We start from the raw sequence: 19,163 nt of genomic DNA, 5'->3' as shown, positions 1-19,163 counted from the left end.
CTCACTTTAAATGAGTTAATAATAGACACTATTATAAACTATCCACTTGATGGTTAGTATCTTCACCTACATGCATTTTAGATAAACATCAAAGAATTATTAATTGATGAGGGATGAGTTGTGAAGCTTGGCTTGTAGGAAGCATTTACCAAACAATGCTGTGGTAGCTTCAAGATTATAAGGTCAGAGTTTTTGTTATTTAAAAAGAAAAATATTCTTCTTGTCTCCTCAACAATTTTGCTATATATAGATGTCAGATATTCTGTGTTTAGAACAACAACTTGTGCTATTGATCACATGAAAAAAATGGCAATTTTTGAAACAAACACAAAGATCTCTCTTCATCTTCGCAGCAACAGCCTGCCATCGACGCAACACCCTTTTAGATCGCAATGTGAGGAGCATTGCCGGAGATTGAAGGACTCTGAGGTCACCTCTTGTTCTTCATCATCTTTGATAATCAAGAATCTTGCTATCTTGCAAGATCTGCATGAGTGCATTAACAATCTGCTCCAATTACCAAACTCACAACAAGATTTGGCAGGAGAATGCATCCATGAACTATTAGATGGATCTCTAAGGCTCTTGGACATATTTAGTATGGTTCAAGATTGGCTAGTGCAATCAAGGCAAAGCGTGTGTGAGCTCGAGTCAGTTATTCGCAGGCGAAGTAAAGCCAAAAATGGAATCTCAGTTGAGGTTGGAAAATACATTGCATCAAGGAAACAGATCAACAAGGCAATAATTCAGAAAGCCCTGACAAACATGAAAGGATTCAAGAAGGATATTATGGTTGCTTCTTCCTCAAGCAAAGACAACGCGACTTTAGCCATCTTAGAAGAAGCAGAATTAGTCACATTGAACTCATTGGAATCTTTGTTGTTGTTCATCAATGGTCCAAAGGAACAAGAAAGCCAGGGAAAGTGGAAAGTGATGCCCAAATTGTTGAAGTCTAATAGAGTTGAATCATGTGACACAAATGAATTTGAAAAGGTTGATGCAACTTTGAAGATTCTCATGAATCACAAGCCTTCCTCAATTGAGAATCTTCACAGCCAAATGGAAAATTTAGTGATGTGCATTCAGGATCTAGAAGCAGGCGCGGAACGCCTTTCGAGGCAACTAATTAGAACCAGAGTTTCCCTTCTCAATATCTTCAGTTACTAGTCATGGAAAAAAAAACTAATTGCTGATACTTGTACATAAATTGTAACTAAAGAAACAAAAATTGAAAATAATAGTTTTTTGATCATATGTCACTTCACCTTTCTTATCCTCCATATCTTACTTCTCCAATTTTACATTCTACTATTTGCTACAATTTAAAAAAAAAAAAAACAATTTTCCTTTTTTTTTCCCTTAAGAACGTGTATAATGCCAGGTTGTGCACATATGTTGCTATAAATTAATCAAAATTAATCAAATTTTTTATAATAGAATTGAAATACTAGTGTTAAAAGCTGGAAGCATGGTATTCCAATTTGTACTACAAAGAATAAGAAATGAATATTCTTCCTACTAAAGGAAATGAAACACTTTAGACTTGTATTAAATCATTATATGTTCAGAATAGTACAAATAACTAAAGTTCTTCTAGATTATCATTCCCCAAAAGGAAAAAAAGTGCCTTTCTTAATTTTTAATTTTACATTAACTTTAACAAATTCAAACATGAGTTTCATGGGGAAATAGCCGTCTCAGGTGAGCTGAAGTTTGACTAAGGAATGAAAATACAGCAAATCATTTTATAAATGACCTGTTTGAAACATGGAACTGTAAACTGAAAACAAAATATAAATGCTTCCAAGCAAACTGGAGTAAATAACAAAGCTTAACCCAAAGATATAAAAAATAAAAAAAAGGACAAAATAAAAGTTTAGAGGAGACTTTATTACAAGATTTTGACTTGGTCTTTTTTTTCTTTGATTTCATCAGCGTGAGGTCCATGAAGATTATAACAAGACAACCATATAATACAATCTTACATTTAATGGGTAGTTCCTATCAAACAATGACTTGTTCTTATTATAATTCATACCTCAAATTTCAACCCCTTGTTTTACCTTCTGTATCAACTTCAATAGTGAGAATAAGAAGATTTAAGAAGTGGGGTGGTCTTATTCTTTGCTTGTTGGTTTGGATTTCTCGAAAAGTTCTCAGCTTTTAACATGTGGAAGTCTAAGCTCAACTTCTAGGTGTTTACTCAGTTTTCTTAGTCATCCCTTGCATTTTCTCAACAGGTTCAATTCAATTTCCCTCTGAATTTCTTGAATTTCTCTGTGTGATTGATTTTCCCTTTTGTTTTGCTCTTAATTTCCCATTAGTTTCTTATAAAGTTAATTCCTTTATCATGTGTTTCCCAGTTACAGTTTACTAATTGTGTAACTGATTATTCTTTTCTTTTCTTTTTTCCTCCAAAAAATCCAGTTTTTCATGAATATGATTATGGAAAAGAGAAGCTTTTCTGAATTCATGTCAGAGCTAGTAGCTCTGGTTGATGAGGTTGCGTCATTTGCTATGAATCCTGAAGTTGAGATAGATGCTTTTACCGAGTTTGCCATGTTGGTTGAGAAATTGGCACCAATTTTCAGTGATTTGAGTGACAAAATCACAGTTATAGAAAACAAGCCATCCATCAGAAAATCTTTGGAATCGATTGAAACTTCGCTTAGCCGTGCTAAAGCTTTGAAAAAAAGTTCTAGCTTGAAAGACCCTAGCAAACATATTGAGGACACAACACATGATATTGGTCGATCACTAGGCCTATTGCTCCTTGAATTGTCCACAGATTTTAGAGAAAAGGTTGGTACATTGCAAAAACAGTTTATGAATGCAAGATTTGGTGGGAACATGAGCCTATCTTCAAGTCCAGTATCATTAGAGTTTGCAAATGATGTGTATGGTGGAGGGGAAATAGAAGAGGAAATAGTCAATGTTACTATAGAAGATGTTGTATTGCAACTTAAGAATGGTAATGATGAAGAATTTGCAGTTGCTCTTTGGAGACTAAAGGAGTTCATCAGGGATGAGAAGCTGGAAAGTTGTTTGGTTAATGAGGAAGCTGTTGTTGCTGTTCTGTTAAATAGACTGCGTTCGTGTAAGGCAGACAATAGACTTAACATCATTCAATTGTTACGAAATATGGCTTCGGGAAATGATGACACAAAGGTAGAATTCTGAAAATAAGGCAACATTTCTTGTGAAATTGACTGTATTTGTTGTTGTTAATTACTTAGTTATCTTATGTAATAGTACTGTGCAGGAGAAGATGGCAGAAACCGAGTTTTTATCAGCAGTGGTGAAGTCTCTAACAAGAGATGCAGAAGAGAGGAGGGAAGCAGTGGGACTGCTGCTAGAACTCTCTGATCTTCCTGCAGTTCGACGGCAAATTGGAAGAATTCAGGGGTGCATTGTAATGTTAGTCTCTATCCTTAATGGAAGCGACCCCATCGCTTCGCAAGGTGCAGCCAAGTTGTTGGATATATTGTCCAGTAATACTCAAAATGCACTTCACATGGCTGAGGCTGGTTACTTTAAGCCTCTAGTGCAGTATTTGAAGAAAGGTGATTTAGAACTTCCCATAACTGAAATTGATACATCTCTTTTAATCAGTACACAACTCTTTGTTATATATATAATTATTTAAAAAATCATGTTATTGCAGGCTCTGACATGAACAAGATCCTTATGGCAACAGCACTTTCTAGGTTGGTGCTAACTGATCACAGCAAACTTTCCCTCGGCAAAGATGGGGCAATCGAGCCCCTTGTCAACATGTTTCACACTGGCAAACTTGAGTCCAAGTTGTCTGCTCTAAATGCCCTGCAAAATCTTTCCAGTGTGACAGAAAATGTGCAACTTCTTATCAGGTCTGGGATTGCAGGATCATTGCTGCAGCTTCTTTTTTCAGTAACATCTGTGCTAATGACTCTTAGGGAGCCAGCATCTGCTATTCTTGCAAGAATTGCTCAGTCGGAATCTATTATTGTTAATCAGGATGTTGCTCAGCAGATGCTCTCACTCTTGAACCTTTCCAGCCCAATAATTCAAGGCCATCTCTTGGAAGCTCTAAGTAGCATCGCTGCGCATCCTCGCGCATCTAAAGTGAGAAGAAAAATGAAAGAAAAAGGAGCACTTCAGCTAATTTTGCCTTTTCTGAAGGAAACTAACACTACAACAAGAAGCAAGGCCCTTAATTTGCTCTATACTCTTTCCAAAGATCTTACAGATGAGTTGAGTGAACATCTTGATGAAGCTCATCTTATTCACATTGTTAATATTGTCTCATCATCATCATCAGATAGTGAAAAGGCTGCAGCTCTTGGCATACTGAGTAATCTTCCAGTTAGTGATAAAAAGGTGACTGATATTCTGAAGAAAGCAAATTTGTTGTCTATTTTAATATCCAATATGGCTTCGAGCACTGGAAGTAACTCGCCTGTGACAAGAACCTTAGCTGAAATTGTTGCTTGTGTTATAGTTAGGTTCACAAATCCTTCTGACAAGAAACTGCAGCTCTATTCAGCTGAACAAGGGGTGATTCCTTTGCTTGTGAAACTTCTCTCAAGTGGTTCATCAATTGCAAAATTCAGAGCTGCGACAGCTTTGGCTCAGTTATCACAAAATTCTCTGTCCCTCAGGAGGAGTAGGAAGTCAAAGTGGTTTTGTGTAAATCCATCAGTAGAAGCATATTGTGAAGTGCATGATGGTTATTGCTATGTGAACTCCACATTTTGTCTGGTCAAGGCTGGTGCTGTTCCGGCACTTATCAAAATACTTGAAGATAAGGAGTGGGAAGCAGTTGAGGCTGCTTTGATTGCCCTTTCAACTCTTTTGCAAGACGAAATCTGTGAAGGCGGCATCAATTGCATAGCCAAGAATTCAGGTGTGCAAGCTATTATCAAAATTTTAGAAGCAGGTGATGTGAAAGTTCAAGAAAAAGCACTATGGATGTTGGACAGAATATTCAGGATTGAAGAGCACAGAGTAAAATATGGAGAATCAGCTCAGGTTTTTCTTATTGATTTGGCGCAGACGTGTGATTCTCGATTGAAGTCAACTGTTGCAAAAGTTTTGGCAGAGTTGGAGCTCCTGCAAGTTCAATCAAGTTATTTCTGAAAAGTGAGATTATGGGGGAGTGGTTTTGTTTTTGCTTTCTATTCATTTAAATTTTTTTGTTGTACATTTTATACTTAATCTTGTTTTGATATGAATCTCACAGTTCCAGTGTTGTATATGTAATTATATAAGAAAGGGAAATAATAAAGCTTTTATCTGCTATTATCAAGGTTAGTTATCACTCTCTTAAACTATTCTCTTATACAAACTTTGTAAGGAATATAGTCCTAACTCATCTTATAGAACTGGTGCAATGTAAAGTTAGTTTGCATGCTTCACAATTTGCGTCCTCAGTTAGATAAGTAATTTGTTGTTTCCAAAGTTTCTTATAAATTATAATTCTAAATACAACAAGCTTAATCTACTTGCAAGATAGAACTGGTCAAGGAAAATGATTGCCATTTTTTCCTTTTTCTTTTCTGCAACTTGCAACTTTCATATGCTGCCCTTTGATTGATAAATGCTGTTTACATGAATTGAATAATGTCTACATGAATCAAAGATGATGCAAGAAAACATATTTTAATTGTTCTTATGAATATCAGATAACACTACAAACAACAAGTTACTGATATAGTTTACTGGTTAAGTTGATTTTTTTTTTTCTAATCTATCAACTGAGTTAGTAGTAATTTAGTTTTGATAAGAGACTTTAATTTTTTATCATGTCATCATTTTCCTCAATTAAACTATGCAACAGTAGTACAAAATTAAGTAATTAACTATTAATTACTATGTGCATGACTCATTGACACTCATAAAATATAGTACTTAGGTGGGTTCTTATCTTGTATGCATATTTAAGCACTTCACTAGTTGAATAAGGTGATCCACCATGCACTTCACCAGCCACAGACATCAGAAGATGGAAAAAAAGATTCCCTTACTCTCAGCTTGTGTCGGCATGCAGATTCCGACACTGACTAGAATTATACAAGAATAGCTCCTCATCCTCCAGACAGATGATCCAATTGTTATGGCAAATCAATCGAATCCTCTCTTGAAGTGTGCAATTTGTTCTTTTATAAATGCATATTGTCAAAGATGGGGGGAACATTGTAAATGTATCACATCTTTGGAAGATGCTACAATGTGATTCCAAATCCAAAGTCAATGTTTTTGATGCATGAGTTGGTAAGTTTGGTTAGTGGGAAGCATAGTATAGACAATGCCATGGCAGCATCAAGATCCAAAAATCATGACAGACTTTGCATGCCAACTTTGTGACATTTCCAAAGAGAAAATATTCTTCTTGTCTCCCTTGATTCTTCTGATATACATGAAGTATGAGCATGCCAAATTGTCAGCCTCTACAACTTGAGAGTTCAGAACTTGCAAGAGAAGAGATTGCAGCCATGATAACAAATACTAAGAGCTCGCAGCATCTTCGGTCCAACAGCTTGCCTTCTTTGTCAAGCCACCCCTTACTTGTCATCAACTCATCATCTTCAATAAGACAAAAGTTCAATGGTTAGCAGGATTTACATGAATGCACTGATAAGTTACTTTAGTTACCAATCATCAACAATTCTTAGCATGAGAAAAGGTACAAAGATTTATTAGAGTGCCTGCTGCGAAAGAAATGTGCTAAAGTTGGATTCACTGTTGAAGGTGGAAAATACTTGTCATCAAGGATAAGAAGGCAATTCGAAAGGCACAAGGAAGTTTGAAGGGAATCAACAATGAGAGCATTGTTACTTCTTCAAATAGAAGCAGTGAGAGACTGAATGCTTAGAGTATTAAAAGAAACAGGAAGAAGTCACTGTGAGCTCACTAGAATCTTTGTTCTTGCTTATTACCGGCCAAAAGGCGCAACCAAAGTCAAGAAGGTGCTTGATGATCTCCAAGTTGATGCAGCCTAACAGAGTGTAATGTGACTTTGAAAGGTGTGGATGCAGTTTTGAAATCTCTCTTAAATCACAAACCTTCATCTATCAAAAATTTTCAAAGTGATATGGAAAGTTGGGAGATATGCATTCAGGATCTTGAAGAAGCAGTAGAGTTCCTCTCATGAAAACTAATTAGAATTACAGTTTCTCTTCTCATCATCTTCAATCACTAGTCATAGGAAAACCATATAACTGTGAACAACCAAAGACAATTTTCCATATCCTTGTCTCACAGTTGTACAAAAATGAGATTAAATCATATTCTGTGATAATAATATATACTATATGAGAATCAAGTCATAGTCACTAAGTTATGTGTCTCCCTTTTCTTCCTTTACTATGTTCCCACATCTCAACTTTCCAGTTTCAAATTTCTTATAGTGATCATAATGAATTTCACAGCACCTGTTTGATCTATATTTTTCGGTTTCTTACATCCATTGTTTGCTATCCTTGAATGCTCCACAAATATGTAGACAGAAGCATTTTGACCAAAAGTGAGTGTTGCTTGACCAAAAGAAAATGATAGGCCCTATGTAATAATTAATCTCCTCCACCTAGGAATTTTTTTTTAATATGTATGTTGCATGCTCATCTCATAGAATTGCATATTTTCCTTCCATGCTATTTCCTTTTCAGCACATTTTTTATGATGTCAAAATGCATGATATCAATATTTAAAGCCATACATGTTTCTTATCTGAAATTGGATTCTTCTTGCACTTAGTTGAGAAGACAAATTTGAGACATATCTCTGTTAATTAAAAGAACCAGCTCCACCACCTGCAGAAAATGTTTCCATAACAATGCTCATGCATGAACAAGGTTTGAAATTCTTTTCTTATTTTATTTACTCTTTAAGTATATATAGCAGCACCTACAAAAGATACCATTTTCCAAAAACCATGTGATTTCGAAATTTAGAAAGAAAAAAAAAAAGAGTTGGGAAGCCTGGTGAGTAGGAAGCACTTAATAAACAATATCATTTTAGATCTGAAATTCAAATCAAGGTGATATAATTGCTAATTCATTTTGGAACATCTAAGGAATAAAAAAAGTTCCACTTGTTCCCTTTGTCTCCCTCAATTCATTTGCTATATATGTAGCAGATGCAAACCACAAAGACCTCAGAGATTATCTGAACAAATTGTGTAACATCATCTCCTACTTCTAGAGTTCTCTTTTGTCTTGTAACACAAGAAAAAATGGAAACAAGCTCAAAGATCTCTATTCACACTAGGTGCAACAGTTTGCCCTCTGCACCTCACCCACTTATATCACAATTCCAAGAGCATTTGCAGAGGTTGAAGGATTCTGAAGCCTCCACTACCTCTTTGTCATCATCTTCTGTAAGCCGAAAACTGATCGGCTTGCAGGATTTGCATGATTATGCTGATAAGTTGCTTCAATTGCCAACCACACAAAAGGCTTTGGTGCAAGAATGCAGTGGCAACTTGTTAGAAGGGTCACTGAGGCTTCTTGATATTTGCAACATGGCCCAAGATTTCCTCATGCAAACAAAAGAAAACTTGCATGAGATCCAATCAGTTATCAGAAGGAAAGGCGCTGATACCGGATTTGAAATCAAGGGTGGAAAATACTTGGCATCTAGGAAGAACATGAAGAAGGCTATTCATAAGGCCTTAACCAATTTGAAAGCAATGAAAACTGAGACATTTGTTTCTTTCTCTAACATGGACAATGAAACTTCTTCAATACTTAGCATCCTGAAAGAAGCAGAAACAGTCACTTTGAATTTGCTAGAATCTTTGTTGCGGTTTATCTCTGCCTCAAAGAGACATAGCAGATGGTCTATTGTATCCAAGTTTATGCAGCCTACAAGAGTGACTTGTGATTCTGAAGAATGTGACACAAATGAATTTGTAAAGGTGGATGCAGCTTTGCATCAGAAGCCTTTATCTACTGAGAACTTTCTCAGCAACACAGAGAATATGGAGATCGCATTAAGGATCTGGAAGTACAAGTTGAATACCTCTCAAGGAAACTCATTAGAACAAGAGTTTCCCTTCTTAACATCTTCAGCCACTAGATAGAGAGAAAAAGAAAAATGTAGATAAATAGATATCCAAAATTCAAATTATGTCCCACAATTGTACATCAATATGAATCAACCCAAGTTTTGTTACTACATATAATACCATCCAAACTTTAGCTATTTTGTCTTTGTTCCTTTTCTTCCTACATCCATTTCAAACATATTATAAGCATGGAAATATTGTGTTGACTCACATCTCGTCGCCATTGTGTCGTGTGCGGATTCCACTTGGAATGAGTCCGCATCCGACCTAATGGTAACGAGGTGTGACTCAACACTGAGCCTCACACTTAAATATATAAACATAATTAACTCTTTTGGAAATAATTGTCTATATCAAAATTGTGTTTGCTTGATTTAATACAAATAAGAAAGTGTAAAATTGAATAATAGAGCTATAAAAATGGTTTAAAACAACATTCTCATATTTTTGTTGAAATAACTAACCATATATAGAGTTTCTTTATTCTGAAATTTCATCATCCATTCTCACACCTGTCATGTACTGAACCATGTTGACCTTAGAAGATAATGTAAAGGTAAGAGGTTTTCATATAACATTTAAACAGCCTCATCAGCCAAGTTGCCAGCCAAAGATGAATAAGGACAATATTCTAAGACCCTATGTTTTTGTCCGTATCTTCTAATAAAAGTATAATTTCTCATCTTCTATATATCAATTATTATGCCTCACATGGGATTCAAAGTCAATATCAAATTTTGAATCCATAGCCCTGCTGTCAAGATTACACGTGCAATTAGCTTGCACATGTTTCTCTCATTTGATGTGCTCAAAAATTCAATGAACAACGTGATTTTTGTCTCCATGTTGTGTGGAGCAAGCCAATTAGTAGTAATGATCAAGACCTTAATATTGTTCATAATTTTCTTATTTATGTACAACGAATTCACTCTGTATTATAGTTCATTTATAAACCAAAAACTGTTTTATTGATCCTATTTATGCAGCTAATGATTCATATTTAAAAGGGTATCTATCTGCCAAAATAATAATAATAATAATAATATCTATACATGATGCTTGAAAAAGTGACATGGCAATAGAACTCTTGAATTGAAATATGTTTTGAGAACTCCAATGTGATAGCTATGCATGCAAGCGTGTGTTCAAAGAAGAAAAAACAAATGCTGAGTTGGGGTGTTCCCATGTAAGAGACATAGCAGTAACAATAGTGAGATCTCCTAGAGATCTGAATCAAAATCAGTTAGCCCTCATTTATTTTTGTTCACATTTGATTCCTTTTGTCTCCTAATCTTTCAATATATATTGAACTAATCTCATTGGAAGGCAGGTATATCCAAAAAACTCATCACTTGTGTACATATTCAACCTTTTGAGGCCTTATTTTCTCTTCTCTCTGAGAAAAGATGGCGGCAGCAACTCCTTTTAGCCCAACATCTCATCACCAACCACGCTCGAAAAGCTTGCCAACCAGACCGCATCCGATCATACTACAATGCAACCAGCATTTGGCTAATCTAGAGGCTTCAGATGCATCTTCACCTACATCATCTTTGTTAAGGCACAAACTAACTGATCTGCAAACTCTGCATGATTGTGTTGAAAAGTTGGTTTTGCTGCCACTTACTCAAGAAGTCCTTGTCCAAGAGCATCAAGAAAAATGGGTTGATGAACTCTTGGATGGATCTCTAAGGCTCTTAGATGTATGCACTGCAGCAAAGGACGCCCTGCTACATACAAAGGAATGCGCACGCGAGGTTCAATCAATCATCAGAAGAAAAAGGGGTGGTGAGATGGAAGTTGCAGCAGAGGTAAGGAAATTCTTGGCTTCTAGGAAGGTTGTAAAAAAGGCAATCCTTAAAGCCTTGTCGAATTTGAAGATCACAGCAAAGAAAGGAAAATTCTGTCCTAGCAACAAGGATCAGCAAACTGTGTCTTTGGTTAGCCTCCTGAAAGATGTGCAGGTTAACACACTTTCCACATTGGAGTCATTGCTCAACTTTATATCCGGACAAACGCAATCGAAATCAAGTAACTGGTCCTTGGTTTCTAAGCTAATGCTCAACAATGCTAAGAAGATTTCTTGCACACAAGAGGGGGATCAGAATGAGTTCTCCAAAGTAGATGCTGCATTGCAATCCTGTGTGTTACTTACAAGCAAGCCAGACAGTATCTCTAACTTGCAGAACCAACTGGAGAATTTGGAGTCTGTCATTCAAGACTTTGGAGAAGGACTAGAAACTCTTTTCAAAAGATTTATCAAGATTAGAGTTTCCCTCCTCAACATCCTGAATCACTAGTTGTATAAATGAGGCACAAGTGATTTTTTGTAATTATGTGAAAGAAATGAGTTTCTAATATGTAGTTTTAGATGAAATGAAAAGCAATTCCTTGCACATACACTCAATACTCATTCTCTGCCTAGTAAATATAATGTGTGACAAGTAATAATTTACATTGAAATCCTCATCATAATCTTCCTTACTTGAAAACTACAGCTTAGTTCCAAGGTTAAATGACATAAAATCCATGTACCAATAAGGATTGGAAAATTGACCTTATATATTGAAGTGTGTACTAGTATTTCCTTTTTTTCCCCCAAGAACCAAGTCCTTATAAAGTTTGTTTCTATCACAAAAAGTACCATTCCCCCATGACCAGATTTTCTATGTTGCCATATAAAAAATCAAATAGAAATATCCATGTTTACATGAGGAAGTTGCCTCAAGAATGAAATTATCCATTGTTTCAATATTAGGCCTTGAAAAAGTTGAAAACCAGATAACACCAATCAAACTCAAACCTGTAGATTTGCATAAAAGAGTGGTTTTGACTTTTGATATACAGAACCACACAGATTACAGACAGGTGCATACAACAAGTCAACAATCCATGACTATATTTCAGTTGATAAAACCTTGTCTTAATCTATAAAATCATTCTTAGTTTATGTTAAGAGAATAGTGCACCCAAAGGAAGAAGGATTGAGCTTTCCAACTGAAGACTGATGGAAAATGACAAGAAAACATTGTGCATTTGAACTCTGATCTGTCATTGCTAGTTTTTGAGATCACAGAATCAAAATAAAAAGGGTACCAGAAATTTTTAATCAATCCCACTTTAAAGACATAAGATTCTGCAAAACCACTATTTTTCAATGTATATTTTTATAAACCAATTTGCAGAAACTGGTTTCACATGCTAATGAGATAGAAATTAGAACTAACAATATGCAACATGGTAGAGGAAAAGCATTAATTAAACATGTATTGAGCTGGGGACACTGCATAAACAATGCTGAAAATGAAGAATCATCCTGCCCTTAATCTGTCTTGTGGTAGGTAGACAGTTTCATAAACTGATGTTAATCAAGCTCAAAGACAGCTCCTCTCATCTGCCAGACAAGAGCTCGATATGCAATGCATGCATTTCGAATGATGGACTATTATATTACCAACTAATAAAGATGCTGTTTCGCCAGAACGCGTGCGACTTCTAAGGAAAGAAAATGAGAGATGAGCTGGAAGTTGAGATTCAAATCAAGATGATATATAATTTCTTACTCATAAGGTGACAATTGAGAAATAAAATATTGTTCATGTCTCCCTTGAATTGTTTGCTATATATGCAGCAAAAGCCAACCTCTAAAACTCAAACTTTGAATCAAACTTTCTAAATTTTCACCTTCTGATCTTCTTGTTTCCTGATAAAAGAAAATGGCAGCCATAGGAACAAACACTAAAAACTCTCAGCACTCTCGCCATAACAGCTTGCCCAATGCACCTCATCCACTTGTTTCACAATTAGAAGAGCACCTGCAAAGATTGAAGACTTCTGAAGCCACCATATCATCATCTTCAGTAAGCCACAAACTAGATGGCTTGAAGGATTTGCATGACTGCGCCGATAAGTTGATTCAATTGCCAATAGAACAAAAAGCCTTAGCACAAGAATGCAGCAACAAACAGATTGATGAACTACTTGAAGGGTCTTTGAAGTTGTTGGATATCTGCAGTACAGCTAAGGATTTCCTTGTCCAATCAAAGGAAAACATGCTGGAAATTCAGTCTGTCATTCGAAGAAAGAGAGGTGATGGATCCAACTTCACAGCTGCATGTGCAGAGTACTTGAATTCAAGAAAAACAATGCAAAAGACGATGCGAAAGTCCTTGGAAAATTTGAAAACAATGAAGAATGATGGCAAAGCTTCTTCCTCAAGCAAAGACAACAACACATCCTCCATGCTTACCACCTTTAAGGAAGCTGAAGATGTCACCCTGAGCTCACTGGAATGTTTGTTGTTGCTTATCTCCGGCCCAAGGCGAAGTTCGAAAGGGAGTAAATGGTCAGTGATATCCAAGCTGATGCAACCTAAAAGAATAGCCTGTGACTCTCAAGAATCCGACATGAATGAATTCGAAAAGGTGGATGCAGATTTGCATAGTCTCATCAGTCACAAGCCTTCATCCACAGATAATTTCCAAATCAATATGGAAAATTTGGAGATGTGCATTCAAAATCTAGAAATAGGAATTGAGCACCTCTCAAGAAAATTAATTAGGAACAGAGTTTCCCTTCTCAACATCTTCAACCACTAATCATAGTACCTATATGATCTTTGTACATCAATGTAACTAAATCATTTTTGTAACCGAGTATATATTTTATAAGGAACAAACTATAGTTACTTCTACATCTATATGTTTTGCCCAGTTCCTTTCCATCCTCAAAACCTCTTTAATCAATTTCACTTTTTCTTTCTGATATAAGTTAAAGGAATAAGAAGTCAAATAATTCAACTAACTTTTTCACTTTGTGTTCCTAGATAATAAAACCATAAATATGTTGATAATCACACGAATGAAGTATCATTTCTTATTTAAGTTAAAAGTAAATTGAATAGTGAAAGAGGAAAAGAAGAGTAGAATATAATAATCTTAAAGCAAACCCCTTGAAACCAAATTCTGAGATCATATGAGATTCAAAATTAATTTCAATACCATCATAGCTGTCAATACCAAAACTTGATGAAGAAACAATAAGAATATTAGCATTGACTATTTAAGAGATGTTACATTGAAGAGACCTAAAAATATAGTGATCCACATGAACAAGAAGATTCCTTTTGTCCCTAATTGATCTGCTGGAGGCAGACAAGATGATAAGATGATCCTATTTCCATGCATGCACAATTTTTTATCAGCAACCTGCAAAGATCAGAAATTTCAACAATCCATCCGTGTGATTCGTAATTTAAAAATATAGAAGGATGAGTTGGAACATGGAAGCTTGATGAATTGAAACCAAGATCCAAATATATATGATCATGCTCCCAATATGGGAGGGCACTGCAGAATTTTCAAATATTACTCTTTTCTCCTTTGATTCATTTGTTATATATGTTAGAAACAAGAGACTAAACTGGAGAAAGAATTTGTGTATATTCAGTCTATTCAAGTTGTCTATTCAAGTTGTGTAGAATGATATAATATAAAAGCATATTTATAGATGCTAAGAGAATCGTAATAATAAAAATGTAATCTCCTATAATAAATATTCAGATATACTAAAAAATACTAATTTATCATAATTCATCCTAATTATATTCTTACAATATATATTCATTCAGCAGATACTTAACATCTAAAACACAAGCCTTGATAACAAACTATCTTTTTAAGGATCTGCATGACTGCACTGATAAGTTGTTTCAATTACCAACGGAACAACAAGAATGAGTTTGACACAATGATTGTAGTTAATCAGTTTCTTGTTATTCTAGACAATATGTATATTATATGTGTGTGTGAGAGAGTGAAAAACTCTTAGGAAGCAGTAATTTTTAGTATCTTTTTTCATTATTTGATAAACATAAATATTAAATTGTCTTTAACAAATAAATTTTATTAATTTATGTGTGTAAATTCTAAAAAAAATATGAGTATTGTTCCGGGGCTTACCTAGAACCGGACGGTGGTTGGACTTGTTTGAGGCCCAAGCGCTGGAGGAGTGTGGTCTCCGACTTAGTTTACGTCTGGGAGCCGCCTCCGAGTTGTGTGTTCCAAGAGATGGGGGGTGGTACCTGCAAAGACACTCCGATGCCTAAGTTAGCATGGGGTTAAGCAGGTTTAGAATGTATTGGAACTTAGAGATACCTGAGGGGTGTCAGGGTATTTATAGTGGTGATCCAATAACCACCGTTGGAGTAGTGCCACCTTTTTAGGTGGATAACCGTCCCTTTTATCTAGGGATTGTTGGGATATGGCTTCTAGAAGTGGTTAGAGAGATTTTAGGGGCAGTTACTTATTTGAATAAGCGTTATCTGCCAGCTATCTCTTGAACCCGACTTCTTTGGAAAGAAGTCTGTGTTGAGTCCGACCTCTTCTAAAGAGGTCGGTGAATAACGAAGGCCAATCTTTGGATTGGGCCTTTTGGTGTATTTGGACCTGGGCCATACCGTTGGGTCAGGGTAGGAACAGTGCCCCTACTCGAGTCCAATCTCTTTTGCTTATGAGTTGGATTCGAGTATTGAACTTGGTCTGTAACTGACGTGACTTTTAAAACTGACGTGATTTTAAATTTCTTAACGCCAAGTCTAATCAAACGTCGCGTCTGTTGGGGTTTTCGCATTTACACGTGGGAGCAGTTACATTGGTAACAGCGCGTTTCTTTAATGATCGCGTCAATTTACCCTTATGCCCCTGGCGTGCTATAAATACTTTTCCCTCTTTAAACGACTTGTTTTGGCCAAGTCTTTTTTCTAAGACTGATTGGTACAACTCGTTCTTTCTGAGTTATTTAAGGCTTGTAGGCTTTGTATGACTGGTTTTAGCATATCGTGCTTAACCAGAAAACATTTCTTATCCTAATTTTGTACAACTCGTTCAGTTCGAGCTGTTTTGAGGATGCATGACTTGTTTTAATACAAATCACCTTTCTGAAACTTATTCTGATTTCTTACGACTTGTTTTGATGCAAATCGTTTATTTCAAAACTCGTAATTATTTTTTAGTATAACCTCATCTAGCTCGTTCGATGCGAGTAGTTTTAAGGTCTTACGATTTGTTTCATTTCAAATCGTTTAATTAAAACGTGACTATTTCTTGATCTAATTTCATACAACTCATTTAAATTCGAGCTGTTTTTTAGGACTTCACAACTTGTTTCAAGTACAAATTGTTTATCTTGAGTCCTTTTAAACTATCAGATCATCTTTATAACCATCGGACTTCGTTGCTTTATCCATTATGCCCCTGCTTGAGGTCGAGCTTTATGAAGTCGGACTCGAGCAATCAAGCAGAAAGGATTTTCGAATGAAGCCTTTTTTTGTTGAACTCATTCATTCTTCTTTTTCTAGATGACTTGTTTTTTATACAAGTCACTTTTTTGAAGCACAACTCGTTATATATTAAGTTGTTTTGCGTAATTTAAATTACTTAGATCATATGGTTATTTTTTACTCAATTTTGTTCAACTCATGGGCTTGAGTTGTTTTAAATCATCAAGCCGTACTATAACCATTGGACACCAATTTATACCTCGTCGCTTTATCCGAGCGACCATTGAAAAGGCCAGCTCGTGATTTTTGCGCTTTGTCGAGCATAAATTGGCGCCTTAGGTGAAAGGATTATATGCTTATTCCCTCCCCTTTCTAGTTTTTACAAGGTTGTTGTCCTTGTGTATGATACAACTTGTTTTATCCAAGTTGTTTTGGAGGATAGTTTTTACGTTTCGATTTTGTTTAGAAACGTTTACAATCCTTCCTTTTTAACTCGTTTCTATACAAGTCGTTTGGTTGAAGTGATTCATTTTGATACAAATCACTTTTAAAGTTTTGCTTTTAGATAGACACGACTTGTGCTTAACACAATTTCGTTGAAAATATGGTTGACTGGCATAACTCGTTTAATCCAAGTTATCCTTATGTTGTTGTGAATGCTAGAACGAGTTTTCTTGGAACAACTTGTTTTTGTGAAAGTGTTCCATTTTATACGACTAGGTCGTTTATTTTTAGAACTTGTAGAGATGAGATTGTGGGCTTGAGATTTTGTACGATCCATTTGTTATCCGTGTGGATCGAGTTGTTAGATCGTATTTATGCCTCAAGGGGCATATTTAGTTAAGTTACTTTTGCGACTTGTTCTAAACACAACTTTTTCAACCCGTTTGGCCCGAGCTGTTTCGAGGTGTTTTCTTTCCAATTCGCATATGTAACTTCTTTCCACCAATTGGTTCCTCGTCACTTCATCCAGGCGATTTCTATATAATCGGCCCGTGATTTTCGCAGTTTATCGAGCTTTAATTGGTGTGTGTTAATTGTAGAAAATCAATTTTCATAAGGAATTGATTTATCTCCTTATGTTGGAGGTGTGTTGCGACCTGGGTAGTTTTTCACCCTCGAAATTAGACACTTTGTAGTAGCCCTTTTCTAAGATTTCAGTAATCTTAGAAAAAACCTTTTTGATCTTTATTTTGAAAAACCTTTTTCTTGGCTGACTGTCCCTTTCTTTAAGTTAAGTTTTCCTTAACAACTCGGGACAGCCTTTTGCCTTAGTGCTTTCAATAGGTTTCCTGATCTCTTTTTGGTATTCCTTATACTCAATTTTTGATTTATTGAGCTCTTATGATTTAGGTTATTTTTGCGATGCGTTTCCTTTTTTCTCGGTTTTTCCGACTTGTAAGTCAGATAATTTCCGAGTTTATTACGATCGACTTTTATAACCTCTTTACACCGACTTGTACCTCGTCGTTTTATCCTGACGACCGTCTAGGTCGGTTCATGGGATTTTCACGCTTTGTCGAGCTTAAGTCGGCGCGTTTCGTAGAAAGAAAGAAAAACGAGAAGGAATTTATAAGAGATAAAAGATCTTTATTTATTTGCAAAGGTACTTTTATTGCTACTAAGGGTTTTTCACTATCTATGATCCCTTAGTCTCTACTACAATGCCTCGTTAAAAATCCTTCTTCAGAAAAAATCCTTTAATTTTTGGAAAAAAATCATGAAGTTGGAAAAAGAGTACATCAGGGAGTAGAGTTCGTTTTTAGTACCTTTTCATGTTACAAGCATGCCACGACCTTGGTAGCTCGGTGCTGTTTAAGTCAGTCACCTTGTAATAACCTTTTCCTAAGATCTCAGTAATCTTGTAGGGTCCTATCCTTTTTGTTGTCAGCTTTCATTCGCCCGAACTCAGTAGCCTGATATTTTTTCTTATCAAGATGAGGTCTTTTGCGGCGAATCTCGTAGCCATCCTTTGTCTCAAGAGCTCTTTCCTTATCTGAGTTTGCTCTCAGGTTTCTGGAAGGGGGTCACGTTCTTCTTTCGTGTTCTAGCATCATTGTAGAATGTTGTCTTTAGTTTTTAATAATTTTGGACTTAGCTTTCATGATAAGCCAGTGCCCCTACTCGTGGCCGAGCTTCATAAAGTCGGACTCGAGTATTCAGTCATGCCATTCTTGAATCTTACTATTTGTTGCTATGTGACTTTTACAAGTTACTTTGGACTCTCTTTTTGGGAGGTCGGATAACTTGTTTTATACTTGTTGTGTCAACTTAGTAAGGTTGGATACTTATCTCTTGGCTTGAGGAGGCATTCTTATAAATCGCCATCCTTTCTCAATTTGTTTTAAACAAATTGTTGTGACGTCGAGTTTACATCCTCTTCGTGTTGATGTTTGATTATGATCACGTTGTCCTTAAGTTATTTGTGCAATTCGTTTTAGGCTTTGTCCCTTGCCAGTTTGATTTAGTACAAGTGGCTTAATGAGGTCGGACCACGATTTGCATTTATAACTTCTTACGCCACTTTGGATCTCATCACTTCAAGTCAGAAAAAGTGTGCATTAAGGAGTAAGGTGCACTTTCTAACTGCAGTATCCCTTTTGTTGTAAACATGGCACAATCTAGGTAGATTGTTTTCGAGTAAGTTGAGTATGTTGTAGTAGTTCTTTTTCAAGTCTTAAGTGACTTTGTTGGATCTTTTCATTTTGGTGTTGGCTTTTCTTCGTCCGCTTTTGGTCCGATGTCATTTTGGATCAAGACGAGGTTGTCAGTTGAGAAATTTCTTCGTATGACCTTCTCATGGCCATTTATGCTTGGGATCTGGTTCTCGAAGTTGTA

At 35.9% G+C, this 19,163-nt stretch overlaps 4 protein-coding genes and 1 pseudogene across 4 annotated transcripts; all 5 read left to right on the top strand.

The window, feature by feature from the left end:
- Positions 1-304: 304 nt before the first annotated feature.
- Positions 305-1,201, top strand: LOC130970770 (uncharacterized). The gene has a single exon (XM_057896950.1). The coding sequence runs from the start codon at positions 307-309 to the stop codon at positions 1,165-1,167; it is 861 nt and encodes a 286-aa protein (XP_057752933.1). The 5' UTR covers positions 305-306; the 3' UTR covers positions 1,168-1,201.
- A 790-nt stretch (positions 1,202-1,991) lies between these two features.
- Positions 1,992-5,283, top strand: LOC130968949 (U-box domain-containing protein 44-like). The gene is made up of 4 exons (XM_057894470.1): positions 1,992-2,240; positions 2,428-3,168; positions 3,263-3,563; positions 3,665-5,283. Exons 2-4 carry the CDS (start codon positions 2,434-2,436, stop codon positions 5,116-5,118), a joined length of 2,490 nt encoding a protein of 829 aa, XP_057750453.1. The 5' UTR covers positions 1,992-2,240; positions 2,428-2,433; the 3' UTR covers positions 5,119-5,283.
- Positions 5,284-8,033: 2,750 nt separating this feature from the next.
- Positions 8,034-9,108, top strand: LOC130965233 (uncharacterized; annotated as a pseudogene).
- A 1,290-nt stretch (positions 9,109-10,398) lies between these two features.
- LOC130970623 (uncharacterized) lies at positions 10,399-11,447 on the top strand. The gene has a single exon (XM_057896757.1). The coding sequence runs from the start codon at positions 10,453-10,455 to the stop codon at positions 11,344-11,346; it is 894 nt and encodes a 297-aa protein (XP_057752740.1). The 5' UTR covers positions 10,399-10,452; the 3' UTR covers positions 11,347-11,447.
- Positions 11,448-12,740: 1,293 nt separating this feature from the next.
- LOC130970590 (uncharacterized) lies at positions 12,741-13,696 on the top strand. The gene has a single exon (XM_057896718.1). It carries the CDS (start codon positions 12,763-12,765, stop codon positions 13,642-13,644), a length of 882 nt encoding a protein of 293 aa, XP_057752701.1. The 5' UTR covers positions 12,741-12,762; the 3' UTR covers positions 13,645-13,696.
- Positions 13,697-19,163: the final 5,467 nt, after the last annotated feature.

The sequence above is a fragment of the Arachis stenosperma genome, chromosome 3, assembly GCF_014773155.1.
Source record: "Arachis stenosperma cultivar V10309 chromosome 3, arast.V10309.gnm1.PFL2, whole genome shotgun sequence".
NCBI classification, from domain to species: Eukaryota; Viridiplantae; Streptophyta; class Magnoliopsida; order Fabales; family Fabaceae; genus Arachis; species Arachis stenosperma.
Note: the sequence above shows the minus strand (reverse complement) of the source record. Positions and strands in the feature narration are given on the sequence as shown.